Genomic DNA, 18,145 nt, shown 5'->3' with positions numbered 1-18,145 from the left:
AAGGTTTCACAGCACCTTGTTTTAATGAACACACCCGTATGACCACTATAAGAAATAGCATATACTAATGATTGAGAGATTCTAAACTCTGAAAACAAAGAGATGAGGAAGAATTTAAGGGAAATTAGATGTTCATTGGCAACAACTAATAACTACAGTACTGTGCTCAGTTTTTGAAATCACATTGCAAGTTATATGTGGACTACCTAAGGAAGCCTGAGAAAAGAGCAATGAAGATGATCAGAAGTCCATCAAGACTAATAAACTAAGAACTGAAAGAACTGCATAGATTCAACATTCAGAAGACAACAAAAAAATATTACAATAGATCATAAATACATCATGCATTGCAATCAGAATGAGTGGAATCTCTCCTATATGTATATAGTGGCAGAGTAAGAAATGAAGGGCTTAAATTGCCGCAAGATGATATTTAGTCCTCAATCTCAGAAAATTGCTTGTTTTCTCCAGAATTAAGGATGGTTTAAGTATTAGTATGAGCTGCCTAGAGTTGTGGAACCTTCACCTTTGAAAACTTTTAACAAGTTAGGCAAACACCTGTGAGGAACAGATGACGTATGTTGATTTTGCCTTGGGGCAGACAGTTGGACTACTTGATCTCCTGAAGTTTCTTCCAGCCCTTTCTTTTTTAAAACAGTGCATCACCTGCTACAGATAGTTCATTGTTGGCAGAGCTGCATAGTTTCTTATAGTTCTGTTTCTGAGACTTGCAAAAAAGTCAAAAACAAAGCCAAAGCCACAGCAGTCAGTATAAAGGAAATTGCAGTGATTACTCCCTGTGGCTTTCTGCACTCTGTCTGAAGCAATCACTGCTGCTGACATCTCCTTGCCCCTGATGTACCAGTGCTGCATGGAGAGAAAAGCAGACTCAGCCTTTGGTCACCTTAACACATTCCCAGCCAAGACACCTGGAAAGCAGCAGGCCTAAAGACTCACAAGTTATAATTTTATATATATATTTTAGGGAAGAAAAAAAGTGACTATCACTAATCTTACACAGCACCTGTGTTCATGGAAGAATACCATTGTTTTGTATATCATCAATGCAAAAACTCTTCAAACTTCTTAATCATCAAGAGACTATGAATACACAGGTACAATTGTGTTTAGTGTCTCTGAGTGAAGGACACAAAATCACCCCTAAATCACCCAGGTACAGCCTGCAGAATTGTTTCTGATGCAAAGAACACGTAACATCAGAACACATGCTAACTCAGCACTTCAGGAAGATGCTGGAAATTCAATTAAGAACATATTTTTTTCAGCACTCTAAAGACACTCTGTTTTCCAAACCTTTCTTTTTGTCTATTTCTCATCACTTTATCTGGAATGAAAGAAGAGAAAGAGTATTTTTAATCTCGCCTGGAATGGCTTTCTTCTGTTTCAGAGATAACAGAGGCTTCAGTCCTGCTTTAGACAACTTCCATACATGTGCTCCTAGGTCACATGAGTTGCCTTGCTCAGTGACCAAATATTCAACAGGAATATTTGGCTTGTTTGATGTTTGGAAGAAATTATCAATGTTTGAAGAACACTTCATTATCTGAGATGCCTACCCTCTTTTAAAGAAAAAGCTTTGACAAAAAAAATCTGTTTATGTACAGGAGAATCTGGTTCCCTCTAGTGGTTTATTATAAATTAGCAATGGTCCAGACAGCAGCATATGGGAGGAAAAAAGGCTTTTGGGGAAAATCAAACTCCACATCATCACACAAACTGCACAAAGTACCCAAACCCCTTTCTACTTTCTACCCTAAAATAATTAGTACCACAAATACAGGAGGTGGTACTTTCAGCAGTAATGAGTTCTGCTGCTTTCAGAAATCATTTGTCCGTTCCACATCCACAAAAATCTCCAATTTGCTCATTCTTTTACCTCACCAGTTTCTGCTTTCTTACCACAGACTAGCTGCAGATGCCAGATGTCTAGAGATAACTGGAAGCTGCAGCATGCTTCTGTGCTGTTTCACCTCTACTAGCATGATGTAAAAATGATCTAAAATATATCATACCTAAATAGTTTGATAATTAAAAAATAATCTAGTACTTTGCTGTGCCACTGAATTAAGTCAACTTCCTCTTTTCATTCCAAAAGAAAACACTCACTAAATGCACAGATTTGAAACCCTTCTCTTTCCTGTCTAGGAAAACCCTTCAATTTTTTGTTGAAGGCATTTCTCATTCAATAGACCAGAATAGATTTCTTAACCAACACGGATAAAGAAGTCACACTCTTACCAGAGATATCATCATCTTCATTCCAGCCAGGTCGATTCCCTCTTTCCTCCACTATTGTGCCTGTTTTCTTCTTCAATAAGTACTGGCGTCCAATTGTCATCTTCCCAGCACGTTTTGCTCCCTTTACAATGCTTTTGGAGAAGGTACTATAAATCCAAAACAACAAAAATATTTGGAAAGATTCATCTGATTCTTCCTGATAGCATTTACATATTTCTATAATGAACACAAATAAAATGGATTTAATAATTTTTCACTTAATACAAACAATTACAAACTTCAGAAAAATCACTTCCTATATTAATTTTTCAACAAAAATGGTATGACTTGGAGATTTTCTTTTCTAGTGTTAATGAATAAGCAGATATCATCTTTCTTTAGTTTTTTTTATTTTACTAGTAATGTGATAAATCTAGCAAGTTGCCAAAGTAAAGGTAGGAAAGATAGAAATTACCTTTAAGTTTTAGGATTTCATGACTAGCTTGGGATTCTATTTCCTGTGTCAACAATGCACTAATCAACAGAGAATCACAGGACCTACTACTCTGGAATAGATTGATGATGCAGCTGGTCCAGTAAAAATTAACATGTAACATAAAACTCAAAAGAGGACCCAAAACTCAAACTCTAAACTAAAAACAAGTACGGCAAATGTACAGGGTAAAATTAATCCTAATCCACATCAGGCTATAAGTGGCCAGGCTATAATTATAAAGTAATACACAATTAATCTTATTTCCATGTTGAGCTTGCATAGCTCAAGATGCTACTTCTATTTTGTGTGTTTCAAAATGTAATAAGGTGCTTGTTCAAATCTACTGCAGCCAGAAGTTTAGATAAATAATATTATTTCTATGCCAAATAAACATCTGTATCTTACTAATCTATCTCTTACTCAGGAAATAAAAAGAGATGCAAAATAGCACTTATTTTGACATGATCTCCACTTGTGCAGAGGTTTCAGGTTGTTCAATGCATTTGGATAATACAAGACAAGAACATCAGTAATAAAAGAAAAAAAGAAAGACTGTACCGGAATGAAGTGTTCTTTTCTTTCTGTTTCGGTAGAATTATCTGTGGTGCTGTTTGCCCAGCTGCAAAGGCAAAAGTGCTGAAGATGGACTGAGGATAACGAAACTTCATCAACTGTTTCTTAAATATTTCCACCATTTCAGGACTCACTTCTTCATCAAATGCTACTTTAATTAACTGTGTATTAAAGACATGACATGTTAGAAACTGGAAAACAATCTGAGAATTTCAAAACTTGGAAGGTTCTAAAATATAGTTGCAAAATTCCCATACTTTCACAGCATTATGCCCTTTAGATAATACAGATACATGTACATATGTCTCATTTATTTTGATGGCTATTACACACCTAATTTTTTTAAAATTTCCTATTTTAAATTTATGTCCTAATACTAAGATATCTTGACTAGGCAGCATCTGGAATTCTCGTAAGATCAAATACAAAATATTTTGGTAAATCCAAGTTGTAGTGTTGGCACTAAGACATTGACAACAGCTCAAATTCTGGTCACATGGGACAGCTCAGCTGGGAAAAAGTCTGCCAGCTCTGCCCCTACACTGGGAACTGAGGTTGGTAATGCACTTCAAAGACTCAGCAAGCCAGCAATATCAGCATTCATATGTTACAACCATTATATTCCTATACTTAGATGTTCCAATTTTGGCCTCACCTTGCAAAGTATAGAAAACTGCTAGTAACAAAATATGATAGTGAAATCTCCCTAAAAAGGAAATAACCTTGTGCCATTCAACACTGATCCTTCCACTTGACTAAAAATGCTTTTTTGAGAGGTTCTGGGAAAAAAAAAATCCCATCTAATCATCCTCCACTGAAAGGAAGTCAACAATTCTAAGAAAACAAATAAGAGACAGAAAACAAGGAATCCATAAAAAGGCCCAAAAATACTATAAAATGTGGAGAAATCAAACAAAGAAATATGCTAGAGCTCTATTTCTGAGCGCATACCTAGACACCATTTAAATTCCTGTGCTTGCCATCTAGGAGGTGGATTTCATCCTTTCTTTTCCAATTTCACTTGTTTTGTAAATATTTTCCAAATGACTAATGGCTCTGTTGTACTAGGACCTCCTTGGAAGGAGCTCTTTGGTCTTTTGGGGTTATACTTATCTAAAGTTTTAAAGATAAAAGCATAGCTGCACACAAACCCATCTGAAAATCACAATTAAGAAACAAAGGGGAGGGGCTATTTCATCCTGTATTGAACCCTGGATGTTACAGAGCAGACAGGGAATAAACTGTGGATTGTTTTTGTTCTCATAATCTAATACAAAACTGTGCTAAACAAAAGCAAAAATTATGTTTGACTCGAATCCAGCTCTGAGCCGGAGTCTGTATTTATCACATCATTGAAGCATGCTAAGTATTCTGGTAGAAAGATTTCTGGAAAATAAAAATCCTCTCAAAAGTCCACAAGAACAACTTTTTTTACTCATTTGAATTTCTAATTTTGTGCTTTTGAAGACAATACTGAAGGATGATTACCTAAATAATGTTCATTATAGTAAGGAACTAGTAAAATGCTATTTTGTTATATTTTCAAATGTTGGAGTTATTGTTCTCAATGAAAATATGCCTCTGCAGTCAGTCAACCCAGAAAAGTATTTCATATCTTAAGCACTGTAGTCTACTTTCATGATTTAAAATTCTTTGCTTGCAGCATTTGATCTCTTAGAGTTTGACCACAGTTAAGATCAAAATCAAGAAGGAAAATTCAGAAAAGACTTCAGGATTCCTGATTTTTACAAGTCCATCTCTATTAATTGCCCTGCAATACACACTTTTGTTGAACACACTGATGGGAATCCTTCAGAAAATTCCAAGATCTGTGCCTGTCATATAGAGGCTCATTGCTTCTACCTTAAAGATTCCTGGAAGTGCAGCTTCCATGTGCAATATTCCATGACTTTCTGCCATGGATTTTAACAGAAAGCTGGTGAAGTGACAAACCTTGAGAAGAAGCAATACTCAGAGCTTTTCCATATTGATTCCACGTAGCTGGAGGAGAGAGAAAGCAGCCTAGCCTCCCTAGGCCTCTACTTACCTGAAGAGATTCTGGACCCAAACCAGCCCTTTTCTGGCTCCAAAACAGGTTAGGAAAGCAGTGAAAGAAATCCAATATGAAAATAGCAACCCTCTGTAAATACCAAGTGGGCTAAGAAATGCCAGGGTTTCCACGAGTTCTGCCTTGTCTATTGACCTTACAGAACACCAGACTCCTCACAAATACCAAGGCAAAGTGTTGCTTGAAAATATTTTGAGCTGGCTGTAGCCACGTAAACTTTCACAAAACTTCCTTTTACCTGAAAGGTGGCTGAACTGATCTGCAGCCCCTCCTGCATGTTCTGCTGCAGCTGGTTCTGGATACTGATCTTCTTCTCCTTGGTAATGGAGGCGATAGGAAAGCTCCGGATCACAGTCTGCTCCCCAACTGAGGATACAACACACAGACACTTGTTAGATCACACAGCCAGGTCTGCTCTGCTCGCACTGTTACTGGAATAAAGAACAGGGAATAACTACAAAGCAACATGAACATGATGGTATAGGATTAATTTCAGGCAAAATACCAGAAAAGTTGGCAAATTCCTAAAGCATCATTTGTAATCTGAATTTCTACTCTATTTCAGCTGAGCTGATTAGAAAAATATTCTCCTTCCTTCTAAGTCTTTCTATATAATGGAAATGCGCCCTGAAAACCTAAGTTGGTAGAGGCTAAAGAAACAATTTCAAGTTTATCCAGATTTCATAATGCAATATATAACTTATAAACAGAAGTTATATAGTTTGATATCTTTACATATGATCATGAGTTTTCCACAATAAATTTATACTTCTGAATGACAATCTGCTTAGAAATGGCACATGTTGAATCATGAAAAAATTATCATTCAGAAGATTATAAGATATATTAAGAAATTACTGTTATTTCCAAGCAATAATTTTAGGTAGAATACCAACTCATTTATATTTTTCCTTTCACTTGCTTCCAATGTCTGTAAAAAACTGTTTAATGATGTTGATACTTGAATGGGAGGACAGGCCAGCTCAAAATCCTGCCTATCTGAGGGACCACAGCTATCACTGTTTGGATTTTCTTACCCAGTTGATCATGAGGAGTGCCTTTAAATATAATTCTGTAAGTGGTAAGGAACAAAGCTCCTTCAGCAGGGAGGATATGAGGGCCTCCAAGCAGTCCTCCTGTGGCTTCCTCTCTGCCATCAGGATCCAGCAGTACACGGAGACCTTCACTAACAAATTCTTCTCCTGGCAGTAAAGTTGGCCGTAGAATTTTGGGCTGATGTAAAATAAATGGCAGTGTAAGTGTAAATCAGTGTTATACCTCAGGCTAGTAATAATATTTGGTTTTAAAAGATTAAAAACAAAATTGTTATGACACTGAGTCCAAAGAAGGGAGATGGAGTTTGGACTCAACAAAGAGAAATGGGTCTCTAAAAGCAGTGGGCATGCAACAGCTTGTTTATGATCAGAAGTCTGGTTCTAATAGTTTCATATTTCATGAGACCAAAGCCAAGCACTTTATTTATCACTGGTGGAAATTTTCTTTTAATGTTTTGATATTTCCTTGTAACAGTATGAGAGAAAAAAACAGGACTACTAGATTTTATGATTCTAATACTTGTAAAGTATACAAATATGTTTCATAACACTTGCCTTCTGTATCGGTGGAAGCCTCCTACTCTCACGATGGACAGCCTCCAGTGTCTCTATGTGCATTGCTACAATGCCTGGAAAACAGGAAGACCATAAATGAAGTCTCACACAATGTGAAAGAGAAAGCTGCTCTGTAAGTAAAACCCTGATAGCTCTGAAATTCTCAAATTTTGACATAAAGGAAATAATTATCTGAGATTCAACAGCAATTACAATCTGGAAAAGAAATCTAACACTCTAACTTATTTGAAGGTAACTCGAATTAGAAAGTTCATTTGTTTAATTAGGAAAAGAAAAAAGAAAGACCATAAAGTACCTTTTTGTGACAATTCCTACCTGGTATCATGCAGTGCAGACCCTTGATGTGATCCTGTGTGACCCCACTTTCTGTGCAAACCTTGTCGATAAATCTGGTGATGAAGCGCACAACTGCGTTTGCAACATCATTGTTCTCCGAGTCTTCAAACCCACTCTCAGTGTCATAACTCTCTGCAACACTGCCTGCAATGCTAAAGGCAGAAATAAAAGCAGTAACAAGTGTTAACAGTTCAGCTGGTGATGCACATATGACACTTGGATAGACACCGACAAACTGTAGGGGGTTTTCTAGTTACCATTCCTAACCTTGCTAAAAGCATATGGTGGTACCACAGTTACATTGTACATTCATAAATGATGACATAAGACAATTTTCTCTCCATGAGTTCAGCACAGATAGGTCTAGAAGAGAAAAAGCAGCTTTCTGAGAGTTCCATATCTTCTCTTCATAAAGCCAAGTAAAGCATTTGCAACCCATGATAAGCAAATATCCAGTTATATAAAGAAAGATACATTCAATGTATATTTAGGTTGCAGAGCAAAGCAATCAAAAGCTAAAAAGATCATAAGATAATTTTTTGTGCATTACATAAGCAAGCATTTCAGTGGGAAATGTACTTTGAATGTCTAAAAATGCCTCCTGTAAGAATATTAGGGGCCAAATTCATAGATTGCAACATATACCACAAGCAGGCTACTGAGCACGTTCTAATGCCTAAGATTAGAGGTATGTACTCAGCAGAAATTAGTAACTCCATGGGGAGTTTCATCCTGACAATCTTTTACTTGATGCCAGTGTTTTCACATAGTGTTCTATAATTTTATCAAATGAGAATTTGTGCAGAGAGGTGATAATGAAAGCCATAAACAAAGTGGGAGGAAGGCTTGTTATGAAATGTCCTGGATTTGCATGCTGGGGAATGAATGGAACTGGTGATATACTCCTACTGCTTCCTTAGCAATTTAACCTTTGCCATTGTGGTTTAGCCCTCTTGCTTTTTGTGACCTCAATGCCTTTCCTCCTTTGCAGCTGTTGTACAGAAATGCTGATTTTATAGATGCTATACAAACGTTTCTGTGGTTTTAGGTTCATACAGTGGCTTTTTCAAGTTATTTAAAAACTAACATGGTGGGTTTAGGGCTGCTGTTTTCTTTCTCACCAAACTCCATATCTGTCTTCAACATCTGCATTACTAGATTAAAAATTCTTACTGGGACAATACAATGTTCCTTTAAATGGAAGTAAATCACTCCAGACAAAGTTCTGTTATTTGAGAGGAATCATGTTAGATGTCTACTCTTCTTAACTACTGAACTTGAAAGGAAGTGAAGATGGTGAAACAATCTGGTATTTAGAGTACAGGCATTTTGCAAGCCATGGATACCTCTGGCCTTGGATACCTCTCAGGGTTGTTGTTTCCCTGAGATTCTCCTTGGGATTGCTGCTCCTCAAGGTACTAAGGGTCCTCCCAGGGTTGCTGTTCCCTGGGAGTTTCCTCTGGGTTGCTGTTCCCAGAGGTAATAAGGTTTTCAGTCTTCTCTTTGCCCTGGGTGTTTCACACCGAAGCCAGAGATGACAAGTTGAGTCCAGCAGTTCGTGTTATCAAGGCTGTTTATTCTTAATTATCTATCAGTTCTTGTCCAGCTTTGCAAGGCGTCCCCAGCAGAGCAGGACACGCGGCAGACTGGGCGGATCAGAGAGCCCCGCACCTTATGTATGGTCCCCTTGACCCAACCACTGTCCGAGACGTATTTTTTATTTACAAAATTTTACCAATACCTACTACCTATGCTAACATGTCAGTTCTACTCTAAACCAATCTCTGAAACCCAACTCAGCACAAGATGGGGGATGAGAGCAAGAACAAGGAGCACAGGGGCCACTCCCCAATTCCTCCATCTTGTCTCTTCAGCCCCATATACTAAGAATCCTAATTTCTATATTTATATTCTATAATAAACCATCCACTACTTATTTTAAATTCTTGGGATTTGTGATTATTCCTGCATGTGAGTGTTCACTCCCATGGACAGGAATCAGAGTCAGTGTCCTCCTGGGCTCTGTGTGGGTCTAACTGACCCCCCTGTACAGATCCCAGACCCCCCTGTCCAGTCTCCAAACCCTCCTGTACAGTCTCCAAACCCTCCAGGGCGGCCAGAGGGATATCCTGGACTCCAACAGATACCCACCTGTTTGTGACAATGCTGTTGCTTCCACTCTCCCAGTCCCCAGTAGCTGATGTTCTCAGCAGCTTGTTCTTACTTGTATCCAGTGGTACCAGCAGGTAGACCATGAGGTTGGCAAAATGAATGGCCTGGCTGAAGACTGTGCTTTCCTCATTCTGGACTAGCTCCTGCTGCATCTGTTTATTGAGGGTTGGCCATAACCTCAGCTGCTCAGCAGCCAGGTCCATTGCTGTCTTATCCTGGTCTGCAGGAGCTTTCTCCTGGAAGACACAGAGAAAGAAATATAAAGACACAGAAGAAATGATAAAGCTACAACTTAAAAAACAATGCTTAGCCAAAGCTTTATTTATTAAATTGCTAATTAATCTTCTTCAGTTATTTAAATTATATATTCATTTAAAAAGAAAGAGCAAATAACTACCCTAAATAGGGTTTAGGAGAGTTATGATTATGGGAACTCAGCTTTGAGAGCAGTTTACTGAAATGCACTAGTAGCACAATGTGGGCAGATCTAAATAACATCATTGCTTTTAAGGTCTTTTTTATGCCATCCGATCTTCCAAGCTTATCCACTTAGTTCAAATATGAACAAGCATAAATCAGATTGAGAAATAACACGCAGCTCATGGCTCAATGCTGGCAATATTCTCCAAATTCCTAGGATATTCAGGTGAGGGAAGCTTTTATATAAATAGTTTCCAGACTAGCTGAAACATTCATGTTTTATATGTTGGAGCCCAATTCTAGCATTAGCTTAAAGCAAACTAGGTAGATGGCACACAGTGAAAATAGAATAAAGGAATCTGGCAGCTGATAGTAGTGACATAAAGCCTGATGTTAAATTAATGAATGACTAGGTATCTTGCAAATGCTTTTTCCACACTAAGCTGAGCTAACATCAAATTATAATGCTTTGCAGATAAATGTAGATTTCTATTATTTCTCATGTTATTATATACTGTGTAATACGGGAGAAAGTGAAACAAAAACTCATAAAATTGGAAAAAACATAAATATCTGAAACCTATGAGACAATTAATATGTGAATAAAAATATTACTTTAATATTTTAATATATTTTCCTACCTTTTGCTTCAACTGTACTGCATGGTTGTCATCTTTGGCTGTAAGGTAGAGGGAGCGAACTTGATTTTGCACGTTGCCATAGAAGGTTGTTTCCCAAAACTGTTGGTTAGTCCAGATAGGATGATCTTGTACACAGGTGTAAGCAAACTGACTAACCCCAGGTGCTAATTTCTGAAAGCAAAAAATGTGCAAAGCTGACAAATCAGTGCTATTATTCAATTTCTTTTACAGGCTATGACTTCAGAACTCACACACACACATATGTGTGTCATGATTTGCAGTACAGACTAAAATATGAAATACTTTTGTACTGCAATATGGGATAGAGAAATTATCACCAGTTTTGTACCATTCACAAAATTAACACACAGGGAGGTTGTATATAAGTCTAATGCCAGTGCAAGGCATGGTTTTCTTGATTCAGAGTAGAAAAATGAGAACTGAGGTAAGAATTTAGTGATAACAGTAAAGAACACATTTGTAATATAAAACATCTTCCTTGCCAACAAACGACAGTATTTTTAATAACCTAGTCATACAACATAGAAATCAGTATTCAAACAGATGAAAATTATTTCTCATTTTATTTAGAACTGTAGTAATGAAATTTAAAGTAATAATGTCAACTGAGTCCTTCCAATAAACTGCATTTGTTGCAACAGCAAAAGATTAGATAAATCATTATCTTCAGTGTTATTTACTGAACTGTATGACCCAAATCCAGTTCCTGAAAGACTGCTAATTTGGGTTTGTTCTTTGAAGTCACAACGGTCTGGATCACTGTAAAGTCTCAAACAAACCCAGAATTGTTACAGCATTAGTCATTATGAATGAAGCATTTTTTTCAAGTAAATCTATTTATTTTGCACTAGTCTCCCAGGGAGTTGTTTAATATTCTTGATGACCACATACAAAGAAAGGAAATTTATTTCAGTGACCCAAATCATGAAGAATGAAATCCTTTATCATATGTTCTTTACTTTTTGAAAAAATAAGGCCACAAAACAATGTGCTGTATATTGCATGGAGCAAATCAGCAGGTCATCTAAATTTGTGCTTGTGATTATTTCTGCAGCAGAACTGAAGAATAAAGTACATTACTGGGTGCCTCATTTAATGGTTATCACTCACAATACTACCCATACCTGAAACACAAACTATATCTAGAACTTAGATTTTACTTTAGTGATTATGGTCTGAACCAGTTTCCTGGAGAGCATGAATACTACTCCATTTAATATTTGTAATTGCAGAATTGTACAGAACAGCCAGCACTTATAATATTTCCCTAGCTGGGACTTGGGCATTCAGATGGGAGGATAGGAAATTACAAGCAAAAACTTTGCAGTCTGGTTTACAGATTTCCAGTTTTTCAATTCTTCAAACTGTGTTTTCCTTACTATACTCTTACAAGTACAGCATGAACTGAAAGTCCTGATCATGTGCCATGTACTTATTCCCTATCAAAAGTTCTTGAAAATTCTACATCTGAGGAAATGCTATGTGACATGCTAATAAAATTTACCCAATTGAAGAGCCTTCCTGTGCTTAGCCATCTAAAAGTGAGCAGTATAATTTTGATTTGATTATGCAGAATTTCATCACAATTCCTTGGTAACCTGTTAAGAAATCTACATCTATTCAAATAATGTTAAATTCGAGTTTGTTTATGCAATACAGACTGAGAGGGCAGATAGCTGGTGTGTTTAACAGATGCCCAAGTTTCAGTTGTGGTGCAGCTTATGGCAGATCACAGGAAACGATAACTGATCTCCCATGCCTCATCCTGTTCAATCACAGAACAGGTCAGCACAAACAGCGTCTTCTGATCTTTGTGGGGATTGCTGAACATTCCCTTGAAAAAACCTAATCGTACAAAAGATGCACCACAGGCCCCGCAGATTGATCTGGCCCAATCATTGACCTACCTCAAAATCCAAATGCACAAAAACTGTGTTACAGAGGAATAAAGATGATGGGTAAATCATGGAATAAAAATATGGACAACATAGCTTGAAAGCAAAGGTTAGTGCTAAAGCCATGTCATGACTTTTACTTTGATTTATTATTTGTTTTTTTCACTGAGACAAATTCTCAGTCACAACAGATCTGCAAAAAGGGGGTATGAATGTCAAGAGGGGGAAGGAAAAAGGGGAAAGGAAAGAAAACAGGGAAGGAAAAACAAAAGGTGAAAGGAAAAAAAGGTCTGTTCAAACCTAGCTAGTAGGTAGGGTTAACTTATGTCAATCTGTGCAGTAAATGCACACAAAAGAGTGAATTGACTATCAACCTCTTCAGTTGCCTTTGATGCCTCAACCTAAATCAGGTAATTGTGTAAATTGGATAGAAAAGCGGTGATCTTTGACACCAACTCAAAAGGAAGTTCAAGCTCCTAACCCTGAGTCTAAAGAAATAAAAATGAGATAAATGATTTTCACATGGAACACATATGACAGGAAAGCTGGGGGTCTTTTAGATGCTCTTCCTGTGCTCAGAATTTAAAACCACAAATAGCCATGTACAAAACATAATTCTTAAAAAATGGAGATTTATGTTCAAATATAACAACATAAATCAACGCTGACAGTAACTCCTAGACCAAATAAAAAAAGTTTGTTTACAAAAGCATGAAAGAAAAGACATCAAAAAAAAGCTCAGTGATCATAAATATTATCCTTCCCATCACCTGCATGTGTTGAAACAAATGGCAAAACATTATAGTAGCCAGAGCACAGAATCAAAAATCAGGACTTGCAGTTCTTGGCTCTGCCAGTTATTTTGGGCAAAACCACTTTGGATTCTCTGCTTGTTTGGGTTAGTTTGTTTGTAAAAGAAGCAGTAAGAATACTAGTCTCAAGAAGCACACTGTTGTGCCTCTGCAGCCTAATCCACAGACTAAAAATACTCTTGGTACAAATATAAGCAATCCATGAAGTTTGGACTCTCTATATTCTCTATGAAGAGAGTGCTTAGTCAGCCAGTTCCCTAGAATGGAAACTCATCTAAAACATCAAAAGGGCCCCAATGTTTACTGCTGCATTCAAAAGAATTTCTCCAATTTAAGTAGAGCAGAAGTTTGGTGTTTTCCATCAACAAATAATACATATATAAAACATATCTTCACCTAGCCCTCCACAGGGCAGCTAAACTACACTGATATTTGTGCTTCTTTCTCTCTGTCCCATTAACTCACTCCTGACAGACAGACAGAATGAACGCAGGAGACAGCAAAATAATTTCCTTCTTATAAGAGAGGATTTAGGGACTAACAGCTTAAAAGAGACCCCAGAAGAAAATAATAAGAGTAGTTCTGAACTGATGAAGCCCTTATTCTAAAGCTGCCAGTATGACAGAAAGAGCATTGAGGTCTAAATTGTAACAACCAACAGAAGATCAGTTAACTTCTGCAAAGGACACTGAGTTCTTTAATTAGATTAATGAAACTTAAAAACCCCTGAACACTCCCTTCCCAAATTCCATATGACAAAGACCTTACTCCATCAAAACTATTACATACCACAGTTTGTGAAAACAAAAGGTAGGTTTGGGACTTGCTATGTATGACGATACAGGCAACTTCCTGAATTCAGGAATTATCTTTCCATTATTTCTACTATACTGAGAGGTACTGGATAACACCTACCTAGAATTTTTTCTCTGTTTCCCAATACTGGATACTTCTGATTGCGAAAATGAGATTTGCAGCTCAGTAAGAAATATGCACTAGTTCCAAGACTCCTATTCAAAACTTGCTGGGGTCCAGACCATCAAAGAACATCTCCATAACATTAAATTATTTAGATTACTTGTTTCTGATAAAGAAAAGCATGTGTTGTGCTGGTCACTCAGCAGTTACTACCCTTTACAACACAAAAGTTTAAAGAAGGACGTTTATTATAGCAAAGCAGATAATCTAGCTATAGATTGTGAAGTTGAAAAATGATTTCCAAACAAAAAAGAATAAAAACCAAAGCATGAATATACCTAACTGCTTTTTTCTCACAGGATTTTGCTGCATGTCTCTCAGTTATGGAAGTGACGGGACAAACACAACAGTGCACTATTTTTTAGAGAAATCCAGTTTACTTCAGAAATAAAGTGTAGTTCTGTCTGCAACTGACAGCTTGAGTTACTGGTTTGGGTACATTTGCTGAGAGAATGAAGCAGAACAAGTGAGAAGGAGGGTGCTACTGAAGGCAAAGAGTAGCTTCCTCCTCAGCTCCTCGAGGAATCACTGGCTGTGGGTTATCCATCCAACACCTATTAGGAAGCTTCTGCAGCACCTTTACCTGTCAAACCTCTCCTCTCCTCTCCTCTCCTCTCCTCTCCTCTCCTCTCCTCTCCTCTCCTCTCCTCTCCTCTCCTCTCCTCTCCTCTCCTCTCCTCTCCTCTCCTCTCCTCTCCTCTCCTCTCCTCTCCTCTCCTCTCCTCTCCTCTCCTCTCCTCTCCTCTCCTCTCCTCTCCTCTCCTCTCCTCTCCTCTCCTCTCCTCTCCTCTCCTCTCCTCTCCTCTCCTCTCCTCTCCTCGAATCTCCTCTCCTCGAATCTCCTCTCCTCGAATCTCCTCTCCTCGAATCTCCTCTCCTCGAATCTCCTCTCCTCTCCTTGAATCTTCTCTCCTCTCCTCGAATCTCCTCTCCTCTCCTCTCCGTTATCCCTGAAATCTGCAAGTGCAGGCTTAGAGATTATCAGGACAGAGTGGCACTGTTAATTTAAAGAGCTGCTCCCTGTCTCTGAGCTGCTTAGATAAACATCCAGCCAGTCAGCACCTACTGCACATCATGAGTAGGTACCAGTTACTGCAGGCAACAGCTGCCCCTGCCCAAGTAATGCAAACTAAATTCTGCATGTAAACATGTTCTACAAACCAGTCCTGCAGTCACAGATCCCACACAGATCCTGGTAAACCCAAAATGACTTCCAAATTGTGCTCCAGGATCAACCCTCACTGACTGATCAGAAGGACTGAGTCCTATCTACATCCTACTTGCAGATAACACTGCATCACGTGTGTGCATGTATCACAGAATCACAGAATGGCCTGGCTTGGGAGGCACCTAGAAGATCATCCAGCTCCAACACCCCTCCATGGGCAGGGACACCTTCACTAGACCAGGTTGCCCCAAGCCCCATCCAACCTGGCCTCGAACATTTCCAGGGATGGGGCATCCACAGGTTCCCTGGGCAACCTTCCCTCACATCTCATCACCCTTGTAATAAAAAATATATTCTTACTATCTATTCTAAATCTACCCGCTTTCACTTTAAAGCCAGTACACACACATACTCCAACAAGTATAATTGTATACTGAGTATGTTTTCAAGTCTGACTGCGTGCTGCATGGATAACATCAGTCAAAAAATTCAATTCAATGGATGGCTTTCCTATTTGGTCCAAAATATAGAATTATACCCACACATATTGTGCACACAAATGTGGGGAAATGTCATAAAAACATGCAGGAAGAACTGCAAAGCTTCTGTTAATTTCTATTTTACAGCTTTAGGAAAAAAAAGGTGAAATACTAAATTGATCTTTGTCTCCAACCTGACAATCTCAGCAACAAAAAAGAAAACAATTTCCTGTTCTCCTGCCTTCAGAAAGCCACCAAACCAGATTCAAGACTGACTCCTACTTTAAAATAAAATAAGTAGTAAAGTGGTCCATTACACTGTTTATCTGTTTATTATTTCACCATGAAAAATAAAAGGAAGGCCAATTCACTCATAAGTGCTACCAAATCACAGCCAGGTACACTAAACCAGCAGAGGGCAATAGAATTCTAGAATTTTGCAAAAATGGGATGTAATTCTGGATGGAGCTTTATTTACTGTATACATTTTCTAGCAAAAGTCACTTAAACATCTAATTACTCATGGTCTCAAATCATAGATTCCTGAAGGTCACGTGTATTTTACTAGACATTATTTAAGGCCATGCAGAATACTCAGATTTCTACAGATTTATCAAGATAGATATAAGCTAATACAAAGTTCCCAAATTTCCCCAAAGTAACATTAAATAATACACATAATAACATACTTCTTCCTCCAAAGAGATAAAGAGATTCAAATAGTTCTGTTATACAAAGAAAGGAAGGAAACTAAAATCATCTAAAACGACAGATGTTCAGATCCCACTAAAAAGAGAGAAGACATTTTTATACCAGAACTTCACAGTTCCAAATAACGTTAAACTCCATGAAAATAGTTTGATTTTTTTCTCCCTCTATATAGCACAACAGAATTTTGGTGGTTTAAGTCCATTAGTTAAGATATAGATTTCACAAACTCTGATGAAGTGTTGAATCCACCTGAAGAGTTTTTCAAATCTTGACATAGTTATTTTCAAAATCTCCTTAAAAAACACTGAATCCCTTTGGATCAGGTGGTTCAGCAGTGAGTGTGTGCCTGTGAGTGCATTGGAATGGTGGCATTGGTTCTACCCACAAAAATAACCCACAGCAAGAAAGTTGTTATCCAGGTCTGTGCTCAGAAATACATATACCCCGTAAATCTCACAAGTTAATGGGGTTTATCTATATTCAAATAGTGGTTCTTAAAATTATTGATGACCTGATACATAACTTAAAACCCAGCTAAATAGAGTGTCAAAGTATTCTCCTAATAGGGTAGTAAAGTAACCAAGTTCTTCACTTCATCCTAGTAGTTCTTTAATTACTATTTCCTTCTTCTATGGCAGCATTCTCTGCCTTCACTGGTCAAATTATTTCTGAATTTCTCTCAACATTCAGCATTTCCTTACTTGAAGAAACTATTAAAACAATAATCCTTAAGTAGCACTCAAGAAAAAGACGAGCAAATTTGAAAGATGTAAAGATAGAATACAGAATATAAGTTGCAAATTCATAGAATTTTAACAGTAATAGATCTCACTTTTGCAATACAAATTATATATAAACTACATGGTTCAGGTGAAAGAAAGAAGGACAAAAACAGGAACTGCAATATTATGCAGAATTCTGAAAGTATGGACAAGAAAACGGAACTTGCACTCCAAGCTAAGCCATTTGAGAGACTAAACAAAATCTAGTTTGACCAACAAAGAAAATGATTGTGGAGGTGCTGAATGGAAGTGCCTTACAGAGCAGGATGCTGTCGGGAACAAATCTGCCAAATGGTATGATGCAGTTTTGGCATGTGCAGTGCATGAGGAAGAGGAGAGCCACACACCTGCCCTGTGAATTCTTACTGGCACAGTGTTACAAACTCATGGCAACGAGCTGATGTGGTATTCACAAGTTCAGAGAGCTGTGATGTATCAGAGGAAGCCAAGAAGAGCATCCTACCAAGAATTCCAACTGCAGGTACTGTCATGAAGGGTATAGATACAGCAAATGGAAAAAAATGTAGGGATATGGATGAAAACAAGAGTAGGAGATACAAACTCCAATTATGGGCTTATATCACTTGGATGTGTAAGGAAGAAATGCAGTTTTAGCACCTCAATTCTTTGGTCACAGTTTAAATTGTTGATGAGCTACCTAGGATGACAACTGAGACATTCATGCAGAAGCAGGCAATACACACAAATACATCAGCTACTGCTC

General features: G+C 37.7%; 1 protein-coding gene across 6 annotated transcripts in view; it reads right to left on the bottom strand.

Annotated features, from left to right (window-relative positions):
- Positions 1-18,145, bottom strand: part of SBF2 (SET binding factor 2) — a 239,568-nt gene that overhangs the window by 37,957 nt on the left and 183,466 nt on the right. For all 6 annotated transcript variants that reach the window (XM_063398004.1, XM_063398006.1, XM_063398008.1 and 3 more), the window contains exons 18-25: positions 10,576-10,746; positions 9,494-9,750; positions 7,322-7,494; positions 6,986-7,059; positions 6,413-6,608; positions 5,614-5,741; positions 3,293-3,468; positions 2,260-2,405 (exon numbers count right to left, since the gene is read on the bottom strand). In XM_063398004.1, coding sequence (XP_063254074.1) covers positions 2,260-2,405; positions 3,293-3,468; positions 5,614-5,741; positions 6,413-6,608; positions 6,986-7,059; positions 7,322-7,494; positions 9,494-9,750; positions 10,576-10,746 — 1,321 coding nt within the window. The remainder of the gene's footprint in view (positions 1-2,259; positions 2,406-3,292; positions 3,469-5,613; positions 5,742-6,412; positions 6,609-6,985; positions 7,060-7,321; positions 7,495-9,493; positions 9,751-10,575; positions 10,747-18,145) is intronic.

Source organism: Prinia subflava, chromosome 5 (genome assembly GCF_021018805.1).
Source record: "Prinia subflava isolate CZ2003 ecotype Zambia chromosome 5, Cam_Psub_1.2, whole genome shotgun sequence".
In the NCBI taxonomy this organism is placed as follows: Eukaryota; Metazoa; Chordata; class Aves; order Passeriformes; family Cisticolidae; genus Prinia; species Prinia subflava.
This window is presented reverse-complemented; position numbering and strand designations above follow the sequence as displayed.